Below are 17,731 nucleotides of genomic sequence, written 5' to 3'. Positions count from 1 at the left end.
TCAGATAAATTTATGCAGGATTTTTTAAATTTTGAGGAATAACGAGGAAAAACGTAAAATTTGATATGTATTATTATTATCAAAATGATTATTCAGATCAATTATAATATAATGTGATATATCAATAAACTAGATACATCAGAACATATATTTTTTACACATAAAATTTAAAAAAATTGAATAATTACTAGTATGTACATACACGGTCCATTTGGTGGTTAAATGGTCAGTACGATTGCCTGTCATGCTAGAGGTCTCTGTTTTGATTCCAAACATGGTTGACATGATTTTTTTTATTTAAAAAGGTGTTCTTACACTGCAAAATTTCATAATCCCTAGTCTGGCACATGGAGCGTGGAATTAAACATCTTACCTTCATGTAACAAAAAATGGTACAAATACGCTGCCATTGACGTACCAACGCGGTGCCCTATGCACGATTATATACGAAAAGGGGAATTAAAAGGATGATTAAATACTAGGCACCCACGACAGAAGAGTAATAGGTAGGATAGGTACCTACCCATCAATATAAATAAAACAATGTATTTTTCGGCAATGTACTCGTTTATTTAAAATTACCCGTATACAGTATTTTTTATATTTACGTAAATTTAAACAAAAAATAGTAGGTGTCAATGAGGATGTTTAGTGTTACGTAAATTGGATACAAAAATGTTTTTTTATACGCTGTAAAAATTAGAGCATTTAGTTGTACGGCGAAGTTTTTCGTAAATGTGTTAAAAAAAAAACTACGGCATAGGTTCTTTGGCATCAACCAATGATAGAACGTTGTGATAGATTTCCGGTTTCCGGGAAACCGACTCATCAATCAGCAGAACTCGCCGCAAGATCATGTGACGTCATGGGTGGAGTAATTTAAAAATAACAAAACTTCGAAAAATCAAAGCGCTGATAATACAATACATAGAAATACAAAAAAATATTTTTATTTGATTTGGATAGTCTATTAAAAAAAACAATAAAAAAAACTACCGAACTTCCCCATTGTATAGAATGTGCGGCAAACAGTCAAAATTCACGTCATATGTATTCTTCCTTTTATTTATTTATTAATTTACACGCCCCACGGGCTTTTACATTTATTAAAAATACATTTAAGTGCAGGATTGAAACATAAGTATGTAAATTTCGTTAAAATTAAAGATAACATAAAGTAAACTAAAAGATACAATAATAAGTAAAAATAAGGAAATGTACCAATATAAGTATTTGGGTAGGTATATAGAAAGATATTTACATATAAAAACATACACACATACATACACATGCATACATACACATAAGCCCCATAGATGCCTAGACTTCTGTATTACCTTCTCCTAAATGTTCTTCATCTCTGTTGTAATAGGTTAATAAAAACAGCTCCCCAGGGAGTTGAATCCAGTCCTTGCCTACATAAATTTGAACATACTCAAAATATTGTTGATAAATCCACCTGGTCCATGAAGAAGTACAGAAATTGAAAAAATAACATTTTCAGGCGTTGCCTAGTATGTAGGTGAAATAATTCAATCAGATGAATCTCACCCGCATAAATAAAGGTTTCAGCTCTTTAAATTCACAAACATCAACAGATGAAAGAATTGAAGGAATATAGATGTTCGAATATAGGCAGAATGGGGAATGTTACACAGTGTGTAAAGTGGCCACTTAAACCAGCCATTGACAGGTCATAGGCCCTGTAGATGCGTAGACTTCCATATTACTTTCTCTTAAATGTTCTTCATCTCTGTTGTAATATGTTAAAATATATATATATATATATATTTAAATATACATTTTTATAGAGATACATGAAAAAAATAGTAAATAAAGAACAGTTTTAAGAAATTTTATACATATTAATTTATAACCTTTTGAATAATTAACCTATAATTATATAAAGACAGACGAAATATATCAATTTCACCATACTCGTTACCTAGCCGGTGTAGTCTGGTATTGGTGAATTTTAATAATAATTATGACTGCCAGGAGATTAAAAAAATAACTTAAAAAAACACTGAACTTTGAAAAGAAAATTGTAATTTTACATTTTTACATTTACAGGTATTTTTTTTCGTATTGCATATACCTAGACACTTATATATTGATTGATGTATTATTTAATTAATTTAATCTCTTGTGTTTTTTTGAAAAACGATTTTTTCGTTATTTTAAATCACATAAAAATATTCTTATAATGACTAATAATAACAATGTACATATATTTCAACAATGTTTTGAGTACATCCAAATGTTTGCAGACTGGCTGAATTTTCTCCCTAGGGAGTTATTTAGATCTTAATTTGTTGCGACAGGAAGGGAAAACATTTTAAAGAGGGGATTATGGAGGTCTAGGCATTTACAAGGCTTGCGACCTGTCATTGGTTGATTTAAGTGGCCACTTTACACGGTGTAACATTCACCATTCTGCCCATTTTCAGACATCCACATTCTCGTAACTATTCCATCTGTTGACTTTTGAGAAGCAAAAGAGCTGAAACCTTTATCTTGTGAGTGAGATTCGTCGGGCTGAACCAATTCACCTACTAGGCAACGCCTGAAAAATGTTTTCCCTCTCTGTTGCGATAAATTTAGATCTAAAAATCCAGCCAGTCTGCAAACATTTGGACATACTCAAAAAAATGTTGAATCAAATTTCTTTTCAGTATTGCTCACTTTTTTATATAAAAATTCGACCTTCTAGCCCCTCCGCTTCCCAACCCCCTCACACATTTTTCAACATATCGCCAAGTACTATAACTTAATTTTAGTGCATGTTCGGACATGTTGGTGTTTGGATCCTCTTTAACTCTGCATGTAATTTATGTATTTTTTCGTAAATACTATGTACACTTTATATACATATACAATAAATATACATATAAGGGCGGGCATATTGCCTTAAGGCAATTTCTTCCTACCTACCCAAACCGTTCAGTTTGAGAAAATTATAAACAACAATTTTATACAAAAATTAAAAACAAAGATTTACAAAATAAAAATATATTAAAAAAAAACGTATACTATGAAGAGAGGAGAGGGGATGGGAAGGAAAGAAGAAGGATAAAGTAACAATTTAAATATTTAGGTAGTGACATTTTAATCTTGACTTAAATGTAAATAAAGAACGTCTCTAACATTAGTGGGTAGATTATTCCACAATCGAGCGGCTACTACTGTGAAAGAGGAGGCAAGAAAATTAGAGCGATGTCAGGGTATTAAAAGGGTTCTCTTGTTACTAGAACGAAGTGATAGTCCGTGTTGTGAAAGAGGTTGGATGAGCTCTCTCAGATAAACAGGCGAAGTGGGATTATTAAAAATATTGTGAAGAAGTGATAGAATGTTAATGTTTCTTCTATGCCTGATACTGAGCCAGTGTAGTTGCGTGCGATACTCGGTTATGTGGTTAAATTTGCGAAGATCTAAGATATAACGAATACAAATATTCTGCAACCGTTCTAAATTATAATAATAAAGAACTCACACGAGAGGTAGTATCATACATGTCAATATAGTGCACGTAATTGGTAAAATAAACCAAAGTAGGGAAGAAAATGCCGAACACTCCTCTAACGGAACGGAAGGCCTGTTGACTGCTGCCAACAGGCCGGCTTCTCCTGAAGAGTTTTAAGTGGTTTCCTCTCCACATGAGCAAATGCTGAGAAGTTCCCGATTGGTCTACATAAGTATATCCCTCCTGATCCTAACAGTTTAGATAAATTTAAAGAAATTTAATTGCAGAAAAATCCACCTTTATATATAAACCTTGTATATTATAAGCAAGGTAAATAATAAAACAACTCCCATATAAAAAAAAATATAAAGAAAACTGTTCTAAATTATCAAGTAATTCAGAGTTAGCATCTGGATAGCATATATCCGCATATTCAAGGAGTGGAAGAAGTAAGCTATGGACTAATGTTTGCTTAACATTAATTGGTAAGAAATTCTGTGATCTTTTAAGTATATTACTTGAATGTATACTACGGTGATGGTAGATGTGAAAGTGTATTTTAGTATTTGCATGTTGGTGTAGCGAGTGTCCTGACGAAGAGACGGGTACGTCTCGAAACCGGTAGACATAAAAAGTAGGAAAGTGGTTACATACTAATATTTACTTAAATTAATAATTTTGTAATTATAAAATTTATTTGTTTACGATTTTATTTTTTTCTTAATTACTATACTTTGTACTGGTTACTGTTTATATGGCCGGTTGGGTATTGTACTATACACGCAATCATGCTCGAATAATGATATCATTATTTTTATTACATTTATCATTTATAATATATTCCCTTTTCCAGAATTTGCAGGATTTCATCTTGGGTTTTCCCTTTAGTTTCAGGCAGAAAGATAAACGAGAGTATCCCAGTAATAAAAGACATTATGGCAAAGAAGAAGAAGACGTTTGCTATTCCAAAAATGGAGACGCTCGGAGAGAATAGCATCATCAATCCGAATCCAGAAACCCACATGAATACCATTACGATGGTGTTAGCCAAATCTCTGACCTGCAAAAAAAAAAAACGTCATTGCAACTCTCAGTTATCTGGAGTGCTATCCTGAATCTTCTCGCGGAGGTAGAAAATATTTCTATCGTATTTAACGTCTGTCTGAGAAAATTCAGAATAGCACACCGCACACCTGATTATATTTTTAGACAGAACATAAAAAAACGATAAAATTGACATGCAAAGAACAATTGACATGAAATTGGATACAAAAATGTTTTCTTACACGTGGTAAAAATTTGAGTTATTAAATGCACGGGGAAGTATCTCGAAAATGTACGAAAAATTAATAAATACCGCGTGTTTAAAATAGACAATATATTATAGTGTTGTCATGGAAGTAATCACGAACAGATTTCCGATTTCCAGGGTAGCCTTTTTTTTACGTTTAGCGGGTACAAATTATAACTGTGCGGGATTCAACTTTTAAATACCAAAGACAAAAACAAATTGTTAGTCGTTTCTACAAATTAATCTGATCATGTTGAATGACGTCGTAGAATGCCCGCAAGTCAGCGGTTCGTAAAATAAACGTCAGTTAAACCCGTGTATTTTTCGCTTCTTGTCAGTTACGTTTGATTTATTTATTATTTATTTCCTTTATAAACAAAGATTAATAATAAAAATAATGTGACCTCACTGGGGTTAATCGTGCCGGGGACACTTAATATACTTTAAAAAATATTTTTACATGTGAGAATAAACATAAAAGACTTAATACACAGAGAAAATTAACAAAATATTCGGACAGTTTCTAACACTACGTATATAAGTTTATATTTAATTTATGTCCGCCATTATTATTTTTATCATAAAACGTACAATAAAAGAACAAAAACATATCATAAACTGTACATTTGTGGAGCAGTTTATTCAATATTGGTTTGGGTGAACGAGACAATCCATTTTACTTCTACGCAGCTCCACTATCCATCTCCACTATCCATTTTTTTATAGCCCTTTTGAAATTTTCATTTCTAATTGTTTTAATAGACTGTGGAAGTAGGTTATAGATTTTAATTACATAAATCCCTTTGCTCAGATGACTTTGCGTGTTTTGATTGGTCACCGACCAGAACTCCTGACGTCACGCGGGCGGTGTAATTTCGGTGGGAATTTTAAGAATGAATTAATTACATAATTTAAAAAACAATAATATTCTTAAAAAACATTAAACTTTCTCGTTGGGAAGAAATTAATCAAATTATGTACAAATGTTGCACTTTGGGCCTTTGGTTGTGGATTATATTTGTTGCGATCGAAAGCTCTAAATGATGTTTAAAATGTTAAAAGTAAACAGAGTTTTCAACGATTAATTTAGTACTCATGTAAAATTAAAGAAACAATTATCACAAATTAGAAAATAAAGCTAGAGTTTTGCTTTGGATATTTTATGATGGGAGGGAAGTAGGTTCCTACGAAATCACAAGGAATGTTTCTGAAGGAAAACGCAGCGAACGAAGAAGATTTAGCTCCTGGCTTTAAAAAAATCTATTGTATCCACCGTGGCTCCAAATTCTTGTTTAGAGCGGCTGTCTTTTGCCACTATAAAAAGAAGGAACACATCTGAATGGAAATAAAAAATCAAAGCATTTATTTGAGATCATACCTCGGCTGCAAAATATTCTGTCAGAAATACAAATACGATTGGAGAAGGTCCTGCATTGTACGTGATAACAGATACGGTCAAGGCAATTAAAGCTATCCAAGCCATCCAATCGGGAGCATAATCATTTGAAGAGATGTAGAAAAATACTCCAAGAATTAGTTCTCCAACAGCAACGATAAAACAAGACCCAATTTGAAGAACCTGAAAGAAGTTAAGACGTCAAATCAGGAATGTATGTATAACATAATATTATGACTTAATCAGTTTGACTTGCTTACTCTTCTTCCCACGAAATCCATCATAAGGGTGCCTAATGTGCAACCTATCATCAATATCACAGAATAGATAATAGAACAGATGTCTGAAGATATCTTGAGGTGGACAGCGTCGAAAACAACGCTAGCATATACTGATATTGCAGAAAGCCCCATGAAAGTTTGACATGCTATCTGAGCCAAGCAGATGATCAATCCTCGAACTGCGGCTCTCGAAGAAACTGGAAATAAACATAGTTTTTATTTAAATATCATTTAAAGAATTATTAAACCAATTTAACAACAACAAGAAGAAGAAGTTTCAATTGTACCTTGAGTTATATCATCATTATTTGATTCAATAATCACATCGTTGTCACTTTTTTTTTGTGACACGATCAGTCTTTCGCTTCAAGTACCAGTTTCTAGGTTTTTAGACTGCAGTAATTCATAGTCCCTGGACTATAAAATATTGGTGAATAAAATCACATTTCAATGGATGTCATCCTTATCGGAAATTGAAAACTCTTGCTAGTATGCAAACGCACTAACCATAGACCACAAAGCGAACGGTAGCAAGTATAACACTTTAGAATGTCGGGCATAATTCAATGAATAATTTCTTATTTCTATAAACTTTCAGGCTTGATCAGATGGCTTCGAAGATAAATGACGATTTGTAATTCATATCAGTCAAATATGTTGTCAACTTAAGCACTGAATCATTAGTTTCAGTGATGAAAAATAGCAAGTACAGAAAAAAACGCACTCACACAAGAGTTTCCAAGAGTTTTTTTTTCGAAATGCTTGTTCTAATTCTTCTGGTGTTATACCACCCGGGTATTTCTTTTGAATTAATACTGGATGCTGTTGATTTTTAATTGTAATCCATTCCATTTCTCTCGCTAAGTCATCTTTAGTTGGTTCATATGCTGAAACAGAAAAATACGCAAATAAGATATTTTTTAAAGATTTAATTCCAAAAATATTATAGCTCGTGGTATTTATGTACGCACCAGTATCTAATGGTTCTGCTCCACGAAGCTGTCTTGCAAGGCTCACCAGTTCCATTCGAACATCTGCTCCATTTAGAGGAATTTTCCTTAGCCAAGCAACAGCCCTGGCAGCTGCCTAAAAAAAACCAAATGATCAGTCGTGTGAAACGTGTTTTAATTGCAAATATGAATAAGCTCACCCGATCATCAAATAATTAAAAAAAAGTTAATTAAAAAAGCACTAGGCAAATGAAATTTATTACTGATCATAATGTTTGGATAGTTTTTAACAAATTTTTCACAAACAAGATATTTAAAAAATATTTATTTTATTTATTTGTTTATGAATGAAATCATACAGTCTTTATATAAAATAAGGTACAAAAGAACAATTAAAAAAAGTTAGACCAATAACAGATTTCACACTAATTCATTATGAATGCAGGAGGAGAAGAGAAAAATAATTGAATTCTAAAAAAGTAAAAATAAAAATATTAAATAAAAACTACATAAAAAGGAGAAGACATTGTATAGCTTTTCTACTTTCCTCCCTTTCTCTCTGCTTCCATGAACATTTAAATTTATTTGTAAAAATTCACAACCAACAATAAATTATTAGATGCAGGTAGTAGATGTAAGTAAGTATAAATTAAGAGTTGAAATCAAAAGTTAAAATTGAAATTAAAAGTAACAGTAAAAATTAAAATGAAAAGTTTAAATTAAAATTAAGTTAAAAGTTTAAATTAAAAGTTAAAATTAAGAATTAAAATTAAAAAGTTATATTGAAAGATAAAATTAAAAATCAAATTAAAAGTTAAAAGTCAAGCAGGAGATAAATTTAAAATGTCTTTAACAGATCTGATAAAAATATGGTATTTACAATGTAGTATGTCGATGTCACTAAAACTGTCATTATAGGTAATCTGTATTTTTCGTAGAGTGCTATTTTTTAAATAATTAGTCATTGAGTTAGGAATGTCGAAGAGTACAGATTGACGAGTTCTACGGACAGGGACTCGATATGAAATGCCTTTAACAATTTTTGGGCTATCAATTACGTTATCGACAATTTTGTAGAGAAAGCTCATATCCAACATGGTACGGTACGCCGAGTTGCGAGATTTTGAACCTTGTGAAAATTAGCGGACTCAGTCCTACTTGAAAATGAAACATTATTTTTGAAATCTAATTGTCTAAAAAAATAGTTTTGAATATGTTCAATACGATTTTTGTAAGTATTTTATTGAGGATTCCAAATCGGCGAACCAAACTCGAGGACACTACGTACATATGAAAAAAAATAATTTCTTAATGCGTCAGTTCTTGTGAAAGGTTTGGTTAATCGTATGGCAAACCCTAACATTTTGTAAGCTTTTTCTACAGTATTTTCTATATGTTTGTTAAATGTAAGTTTACTATCAAGTACAACACCAAGGTCACGGACTTCCGTAGAAGAATTTATAGTTAACTCGTTGATTTTATATGAATAATATTTTTTTTTAGAACGAATGCGGAAAAAAAAAAAATTGCTGACGCTTTTTAGTGTTAATAAACAATCTGGTTTTAATGCAATATGTGTTTAATGCATTAAAGTCTTCTTGAAGATTTATACTCATGCATTCGAATGTATTTTAAAACTATGCCTTTGTTAATGCGAATGCTACTTAGATTATCATCGGTAATTACATTGCGTTGGGTATAATCTAAATTAAATGAACTGTGTACGCTTGTTTCTCTATTAGAATTAAAGTATTTACAGAATGATTCACATACGTCATAACAATTTTCAATAGTTTCACCAGCATAAGTCATTACTTTATGATAATATTCGATTAAATAATCGATACCAGGTGAGATCACAATAATTAAATGCGATTTTTTCTCAAGCTGGGTGTTCTATGCTGTAATTAACCACTAAAATTGGACCTCTCAGCCAGCTGTACAATTTTATTTATCAAAATTAAGAGGACATTGGAAATAAATAATTGATTATCTTACTTCTTCATCACCCTTCTTCAGCCTGAATAATGGCGTTTCTGGCATAAACCAAAAAGCCACCATGGACAAAATAGGCGGAGCGAGTTGAATCGCGTTCAGGATATCATACGGAAGTATAGCACCTAGCACGTAAGATGCGAATACTCCAAAGCTGTACTGCACAACTATTATTGATGAGATTGCTCCTCTTGCACGAGGCTCACAAATTTCACTGACGTACAAAGTAGGCAAAGCTAGAGCACCCGCGCCTCCGATACCAATAAAAAACTGAGAAATTAGGATAGCATTGCTCGTCGAGCCGTACATTTTGATGAGAGCAGCCACCTGGAAGTATTAAAAATTAAAAATAATGAAACTACACAAAATTGAAATTATAAAACGAAATAGTTTGATTAAAGAATTGACATTATTTAAAATTATAATATGTAACCACCAACAGCCATTGGGATTCCAGCTGTGTAAACGGAGGGTTTTCTTCCTTTTGTCTTGGCTACGTAATTAAATATAGGTTGTCCGATGAGTGCACCGAGACAGAGCAAACCGCCTGCCCATGCTACTTCTAATTCCGTCATGGGAAACTCAAGTGGACCGCCATCCTTCTTCTGCAGGTCATCTAAAACTGGAGATAGCCAACCCAGGGAACAGCCAAAGGCAAAAACGCCAAGATTACCTGATAAAAACATTAAGGAATTAAGCTTTTTGTAAAAGCATGAAGTTAAAATATCAAAAATTATTCAATTGCTTACAAATAAATGAAGCTATGATTTGATTTTGTAGACTTGTTTTGATTGGGTTGGTTGGAAGAAATCCATCTTCCATTTTAAATTCATCCATAGTTTGAGAAGTATTTTTGCAATAGCTTCCGTCACTGCGACATTATAATCTGGAAAACTTATAATTTTGCGTATATTAATTGAAAACACAAAACAAATAAAAATTTCTTACGGAATATATTGACTACTCTTCACTAAATTTCAGCTTGAGTCCACTCTACTTGAGCCGCACGTTGAAAATAACACGAATGTTTAAGATAGAAATGAAGAATAGCCATTTTTTATTGCAGCTAATATAACTTCTAAAACAGATAAGAAAAAGATATTACTTGATGATTTTGTGTCTTAACTGTAAATCAACAGTGAAAATTTTAGTAATGTAACAGCTGTTCTTTTTCCCCATAGTTATGGGAAAAAGGAAACCAAAATGACATAAACAGACTACAACGAGAGCGAAATAAAATATTAAAGTTGGTACATGATCTCCCTTATCTAACACCAAACTAAAGGACTGTTCAAAAAAACTAAGCAATTAAACGTAACAAAACGTTTATGGTTATAAATATATTCCAAAGTCCTTAAAATGTAACATGATAAGAATGACAGTTGTCAGTAAAAGTGACGACATAACTTTGTAGGCCTCCGTGGTGTAGTGGTCAAGACGCTTGACTCACACACGAAAGGTTCCGGGTTCGATTCCCAGTGAGAACACAAAAAATTAAATGTGATTTTTCTCAAGCCTGGGTGTTCTGTGATGTAATTCACCACTGTAATTGGGCCTCCTGGCCTGTTGTGGTGCAAAAATAAATAAATAAATAAAAAAAAGGAGTTATTTATATTGACACACGAAAAATAATTTGTATCTGGCGTGTTAATTTATTTTTTATTACAATGCTTGAAACATAAATCAACATTAATGTATAAAATCAGATTTAAAACAAAAAAAAAACTAAAATAAACCTAATTATTAACGACGTTCTTACAAGGTTACATCATTTTGCAAAAACGTTAGAGATGAGACAAATTGATCGAATAAAAAAATTATTCGTTTGATGTTGGTCATGAAAAAAGTATAAATGTCTCATTTTTTGGTGAATAATTGTGTTAAAAACACTATACTACGCTTGTTTTTGGGTTTTTTATTTAAATTTTTGGAATCAGAGTTTCATGATTGCATGATATAACTGATAAAATCGATTTGATCAGTAATTAGTAATTTCCCATCACTAATGAAATTAGTTTGACCGCTGTCATTCTAATCAAGCTTTATTTTAAGTACTATAGTTAGAATCTCAAAAGTTTATTCATAAATTAGCCACCAATTTAATTGTAGCCAAAGAACAAAAACTTTAAAATGAAATAGTTAGAGGCACGGACGCCATACGAGAATATCAGAGTAATATAATTGGTAATATTATAAAACGAGACACGGACGAACAGTCGAGATTAAAAAACCAGTAGCTCAATCACAAATAAATATCGACGTGCCAATAATCGTCGTGATAACAATTTCTCACTATGGTTGTTTATCGTATTCGCGATTGCAATGGAACATCCGTGAACACCTAATATTAAATATCAAAATATTTACGTTTCGTGACGTATAATCCTGCTGCGCAATCACATATTTGAATTTCACCGGTGTAAATAAGGAAAATATTCCGAAACTCCTATATTTATTTATTATTTATCATGCTATTCATTGCATGATACTAACCGGACCAAACCAAACAAAAGTCTAAGACAATCTTTACAAAAGGTGTTAAAAATATTATTTTTACAACAGAGCAAGAATTCAAAACGAGAAAGACGTTTAATTATTATTGTTTCCAATCGAAAAAAATATACATGTGAACTTTAGCTAAATACCTGATCAAAACCGTACGTAACCTACCCATAATAGAAGTACAAATCAAAGCAATTAGACAATATACACTTCCGTAGAGACATCAAAGTAAATAATCATAAAATGATGTTATCAACTTACACGGATCTATTTTGTAAATACGCCGGGGAATTCCGATGTCAGAAGTTGTGTTAGAGAAGGCGCAAAATTTACTAAAGGTATTTCTGGAGTCGACATCGTTAAATTCAATCCAAATGCAAATACTGAGAGTACACAGGTACACAGAATGAGATAAAACAATTGAACCATTGCCTTGGTGTAAAATGAGATTTATGAAATCTGATAGTACACTCTTCTGAAACAAAACAAAAATTTAGTACGTTTTTGGGTTTGAAATACATGCAATCAAATATTTCTTGAAAAATCTTAGAAAAAATGTAAATTGGCGTACCTAGGTACTCGTATAGTTGTTCAAAAAGTGTTAGAGTGTTTACATCTATACTCTAAGTCGTCAACATCATGATTGCGTACTCTAGTTAGTACTTTTTATAAATTACGAGCTGAACCCGGCAATGCTTTGCTATGCTAAATTTGAGAACTTGCTAAATAGATTAAATGAACACAATCGAAAGTTTGATTTCAATTACTGTATTAAGTCCAAATTAGATATGTATGTATACATGATTATTTTTGTTTTTCGGTTTAGATAAATAATTGTGAGGACAGAGAATTTTGATAAATAGGTGTTGAAACATTGTTTTCCTGTCACTGTCTCGCAAATGCCTCCCCGATACTGTGCGAAAAAGACATCTGCATGTCCGACCTTTTGTTAGAATATACAAAATCGACGTTTCGCTCTACCGTTTTCCGCACCTCAAAACTGAACCGATTTTGTTATTTTTTTAGACAGAGTATCAGAATAAAATTTTCTGAATTGATATGTTTAACGTTTTTCAAAAATAGTTATATTTGTATACCGTGCGCCGTGCGCCCGAAGACTGCAGATAAAACTGTGCTTTTTTACGGGTTCGAATGGTTCTAGTTCCCATAATAAGTCTTTTTTTTAAAATCGAAACAATATAGGAACACGCCAATTGTAAATATCTATTATGGGTAAAAAAGAGCTCTGGGCTGGTTTGAACATGTAGAGCGAATGGACAACGAAAGAACGGCTGAAATATTTACTATGCGAAGGTTCATGTATGGAGAAATAGAGGAAGACCAAGAAAGACATGGCATGACCAAATCCAACAAATATTTGATGATGGATACGGCAAAAGTCGGAATAATCGGCGCGCGTGCGTGAGAAGATCTAATAATGTAGAGGAAGCGAGATCTGAATGCAAAGATAGAGTGATGTGGCGTTCTATCCTCTCTCCATACCTTCTCGGAGAAACGGCATGATAGTTTGTTGTTGTTGTTGTTATTGGAAAAAAAAACATTTCTCTAATGCCATAATTCAGAGAGAAAATACGTGAATCCATTTAAATGAAAAAAAGTCGGACCGCGTTTCCTCCATACTTTCAAAACTTTACTAAAAAATCTTGAGTAAAACATAAAAAAGATGTTGTAACGATTCATTGGTAAGTAGGTACTTGTTTATGATTGAATTTCAAATTTTATTCAAATATTGAATTTAAATAGGTACCTAAGTACTTGTTTATGTTTGAATTCCAAAACATAAAATAATAAATTATTTTCAAATAAAGAATTCTTTTAGCAAATGTCAAACTCTGCTCAGGGATGCACTTGAGTCAAGAATGCGATTCTCGAAAATGTATAGAATGTCTTTTGATATTGTTTTAGTATTACCAAAAATCCAGTAAAAAAAATAAATGGATATAAATTATAGGGAATTTCAGGAAATAATCTGATTGTGATCCATAAAAAATGAATATTGTTTGTAAACATTAAAAAAACAGCTTTTTTTATCCACAAAAAAATAACTTCCATCCATTTTTTTTATATCCGTATTCTCGGCGATTAAGAAAAAAACATTAACGCTCGTAACTTTTTTTATACTTAATAAATTGAAGATTTTATGAGCTAACCTTTTCGCGGCGAAGATGTACATTTATCTAAAAACCGCACGTAAATCGGTCCGGTAGTTATTGGGTCCATCGAGGACAACCATTCAAAGATTGCTTTATATATATATATATATATGGACATTTTATTCTGCCGAAAAGAAAAAGAACAACAAAATATATCACCCTCAATATTATCAATATGAGAATTCATTCAGTTAACATGATTCGAGATCTAGGAATAACTCTTAACTCACGCTTTTTATTTTTCTCTCATTTTGTAAATATCAAAGAAAAATACCTAATAAGATGTTAGGATTTATATTCAGAATATGTAAACCTTTTCAATCTGTATCATCGATAATTTGTTTATAAAATTAATTAGTTCGTAGTAATTTGGAATTTGGATCTGTAGTCTAGTCACCACATTACATAACTCACATTAATTTAACTGAATCGCAAAAAAAATATTTGTATCCAAACATTTAAATGTAACCTGTGTAGAACCCTTCAGTCTTATGATCAGCGCCTAGAACATTTCGGACTAGATAAATTGGAATTTAGGAGACAGATTTTAGACTTGATGTATCTTTATAAAATAATTCATTGTAATGTTGATTCTACATTTTGTTTAGGGAATGAACACCTGAATGTCCCCAGTCGGCGTTTGAGTTCGTACACATAATTTTATCTTCCAACCTTCAATAACAATATGGCGCACTTTAATGCATTATCACGTATGTTAAGATTGTATAATTATGTAGAAAGTAATGCTGATATTGATATCTTTAACGATACATATGATAATTATAGAAAAACTGTAACGCAATTTATAAAATCAAAGAGTCACTTATGTTAGTTAGGTAAAATAATTTGTAATAACTTTTATAACACAATAGAATTCAATTAAGCTAGCCAATTAAAAAAATATCTATGGTGAACTTTTTTATTTTTTATTTATGCATGCTGTGTTCACATATAATTGATGAACAGTATCTAAAATAAAAATTAGCGATTATTATACCAATGTCGTATGTATTGTTTATTGTTTGAGAACCAAAATAAATAAAATAAAAGCATAATAAGAATAATTTATTTTTCCTCGGTGGAGGCTATAATAAAAATGGTACGTATCAAATTATGGAGTCACTCAACTTTTACACAGTTTACTGTATTCCATCGTTAAAAAAGCAGTTCCTAATAGTAAGTTCCTTTTTATACAAAATAATGTTCCCTCACTGGGGTGTCCCGTGCCGAGGAAAACATTTTACAAAATGTGAAAAAACATGTCCAAGATTAGCTATTTAACAAAGTTAACATAGTAATAACAATAAAAAAACGTAATAAATATTTATTTATTTATACTTTTACATTGTTTGTATTCTTTTTTTTAATACATAATAATGTTCTCTCACTGCCGAGGGAAACATTTTACAAAATGTGAAACATGCCTAAGATTATCTATTTAACAAAGTTAATATAATGATAACAATAAAAAAAACGTTATTAATCTAATTAACATAATAAACAATAAAAAACTAAAATAATCATAAAAAACATAACTAATTTATATAGACCAATAGAACAAATTTCATAAACAGTACACACATTTTACCTATTTGGCTTGATCCACTCATCGATCCGTGCGCAACCCACCTCCACTATGCATTTTTTAATAGCAATTTTATATTGTGAGAACTTACTAATTGTCCTTATGGATAATGGAAGTAGATTGTACACTTAAACCGAGTAGTAGGCCAATCCTCTTTGACCGAAGGTTGTATTTATTTTTTTGCAGCATCAGGGTGAAGTATCTAGTAACTCTTGTATTTGTAACGGAAGGTAGAGAATAGTGTTCACGTGCGTATAGTAACAAAGCTTTTTCATGAAGTTGTTTTATAGATTTTACATTAAGATTTTCAAATATACCAAGAGAGCTAGTTCTGATTGGGACTCGTAAGATAATTTTTATTAAAGCCTTTTGTGCAATTATTATTTGCTTAATCAGTGTGTCATTTGCACTTCCCCATCCAATTATCCCATATTCCAAAACTGATTGAGTTATTGCGTAATATATCTTCACAAGTTCTTTTAGGCTAATTATATTTCTTACAGTTTTAAAAAAGTATATTTGCTTTTTCAATTTATTATTTATATGATCAATTTGATTAGTTCATCTTAAATTCCCATCTATATAAATTCCCAAATATTTAATTGAGTCTACCCTGTCCAACAATTTACAAATACATTCAATATTCGAAATTTGATTACTATAATTACAGCTGTGAATAGGGAAAGATTTGGATTACATATAGTTTTATTATTAATTTTAAATGTTATGTATTTCGTTTTCCAGTGATTTAGTGTTAGATAATTTGAGTGTAACCATTTGTTTTACTAAGTTTAAGTCATTTTCAGCTTTTCTAAATACAATATCCCATGAGCTTCCTTGATATAGTAGCACAGTATCATCAACAAAGCAAATTATAGAGCCTTTTATAGATAAATTACAAATATCATTTATATATAGATAAGAAACAAAATTGGTCCAAGTATGCTTCCTTGAGGGACGCCAAATGAAATTACGGTTTGGTCGCTAGATTTATTATTAATCTTTACTATTTGCTTTCTGTTTTTCATGTAACTCTCGAACAGTTCCAGTCCCTTATTAAGGATTCCTATATTCCTAAGTTTTTCAAAAAGTATGTCGTGTTTAATAGTATCGAAGGCCTTGCATAAATCGAGGAAAATACCTATACATTTTTCTCCTTTGTCAAGATTATCATTTATGTAGCTCGTTATTTATATAATTTATGTACTGTACAGATTTATTAAGGCGCTGCCGGTTCGAGGAATTCTGTGGTTCTGTATCATTTTGGAACAAAGAAAAAGTAATGAAATCTAAAACATACAAGAACATTAATTGTAATGTAATATAGATATATACATAATACGAGATTCACACACAATGAAGGTTTAGTGGTTTTAAAGACAAGCAACAAATATGGAAAATGAGCACTATGTGGTTAAAGTTGTGTTCAATTTGTTGCCAAACGGTTCTAAAACATACAAGAACATTAATAGTAATGTAATATAGATATATACATAATACGAGATTTACACACAATGAAGGTTTGGTGGTTTTAAAGACAAGCAACAAATATGGAAAATGAGCACTATGTGGTTAAAGTTGTGTTCAATTTGTTGCCAAACGGCCAAAATGGCACTTCCAAGCATTGAGGTACTATATTTCTATAACTAGAGTAAACATGAGCGTTCGAAATGTATGTTCCCTAAACCTGCGGATAGTTAGCATATAATGTTTGATAGAACGGACTTTAGTCTGTTGTGAGAGTTCCCTGGCTACTTTTCTCCTCGCAATTACTAAATGCCTGTATGTGCGCTAAGATACTGCACAGATCTGGAAAAGCGATGGTATAACCATCACCGGTAAGTAATGTTTTTATCCATTTAAAATAGCTATTTTAATGTTAAAAAGCGTATTATTAATATTTTACCAGCAATCTCCTGTCTTTGTCCTGCTCAGTTACTCGGGCGTATGGTGAAACGATAAACAAAGGTGAAGCGTATGCGGAAGGGAGCGACATAATGAATAGAACTTATAGTAGACCGATGTAAACAGTCCGTGCTTTTTACTGAACTACTTATTTTGCTTGTAAAAGTCGACGTATTATGACGTGACGAT

At 31.5% G+C, this 17,731-nt stretch overlaps 1 protein-coding gene across 2 annotated transcripts; it reads right to left on the bottom strand.

Annotated features, from left to right (window-relative positions):
- Positions 1 to 1,047: 1,047 nt before the first annotated feature.
- Positions 1,048 to 12,207, bottom strand: LOC148278336 (solute carrier family 2, facilitated glucose transporter member 6-like). Of its 2 annotated transcripts, none has more exons than XM_088231573.1 (9): positions 12,142 to 12,207; positions 10,126 to 10,262; positions 9,817 to 10,049; positions 9,380 to 9,703; positions 7,403 to 7,517; positions 7,160 to 7,318; positions 6,411 to 6,628; positions 6,133 to 6,333; positions 1,048 to 4,523 (listed from the first exon to the last, which is right to left on the bottom strand). In XM_088231573.1, exons 2-9 carry the CDS (start codon positions 10,211 to 10,213, stop codon positions 4,290 to 4,292), a joined length of 1,572 nt encoding a protein of 523 aa, XP_088087699.1. In that variant the 5' UTR covers positions 10,214 to 10,262; positions 12,142 to 12,207; the 3' UTR covers positions 1,048 to 4,289. The 2 variants fall into 2 exon arrangements, with proteins under 2 accessions (XP_088087699.1, XP_088087701.1); XM_088231575.1 differs by having other exon boundaries at positions 10,126 to 10,270; positions 12,142 to 12,158.
- Between the last annotated feature and the right edge of the window lie 5,524 nt (positions 12,208 to 17,731).

Source organism: Micrasema longulum, unplaced genomic scaffold, assembly GCF_059751315.1.
Source record: "Micrasema longulum isolate JH-2025_06_02 unplaced genomic scaffold, ASM5975131v1 h1tg000892l, whole genome shotgun sequence".
In the NCBI taxonomy this organism is placed as follows: Eukaryota; Metazoa; Arthropoda; class Insecta; order Trichoptera; family Brachycentridae; genus Micrasema; species Micrasema longulum.
This window is presented reverse-complemented; position numbering and strand designations above follow the sequence as displayed.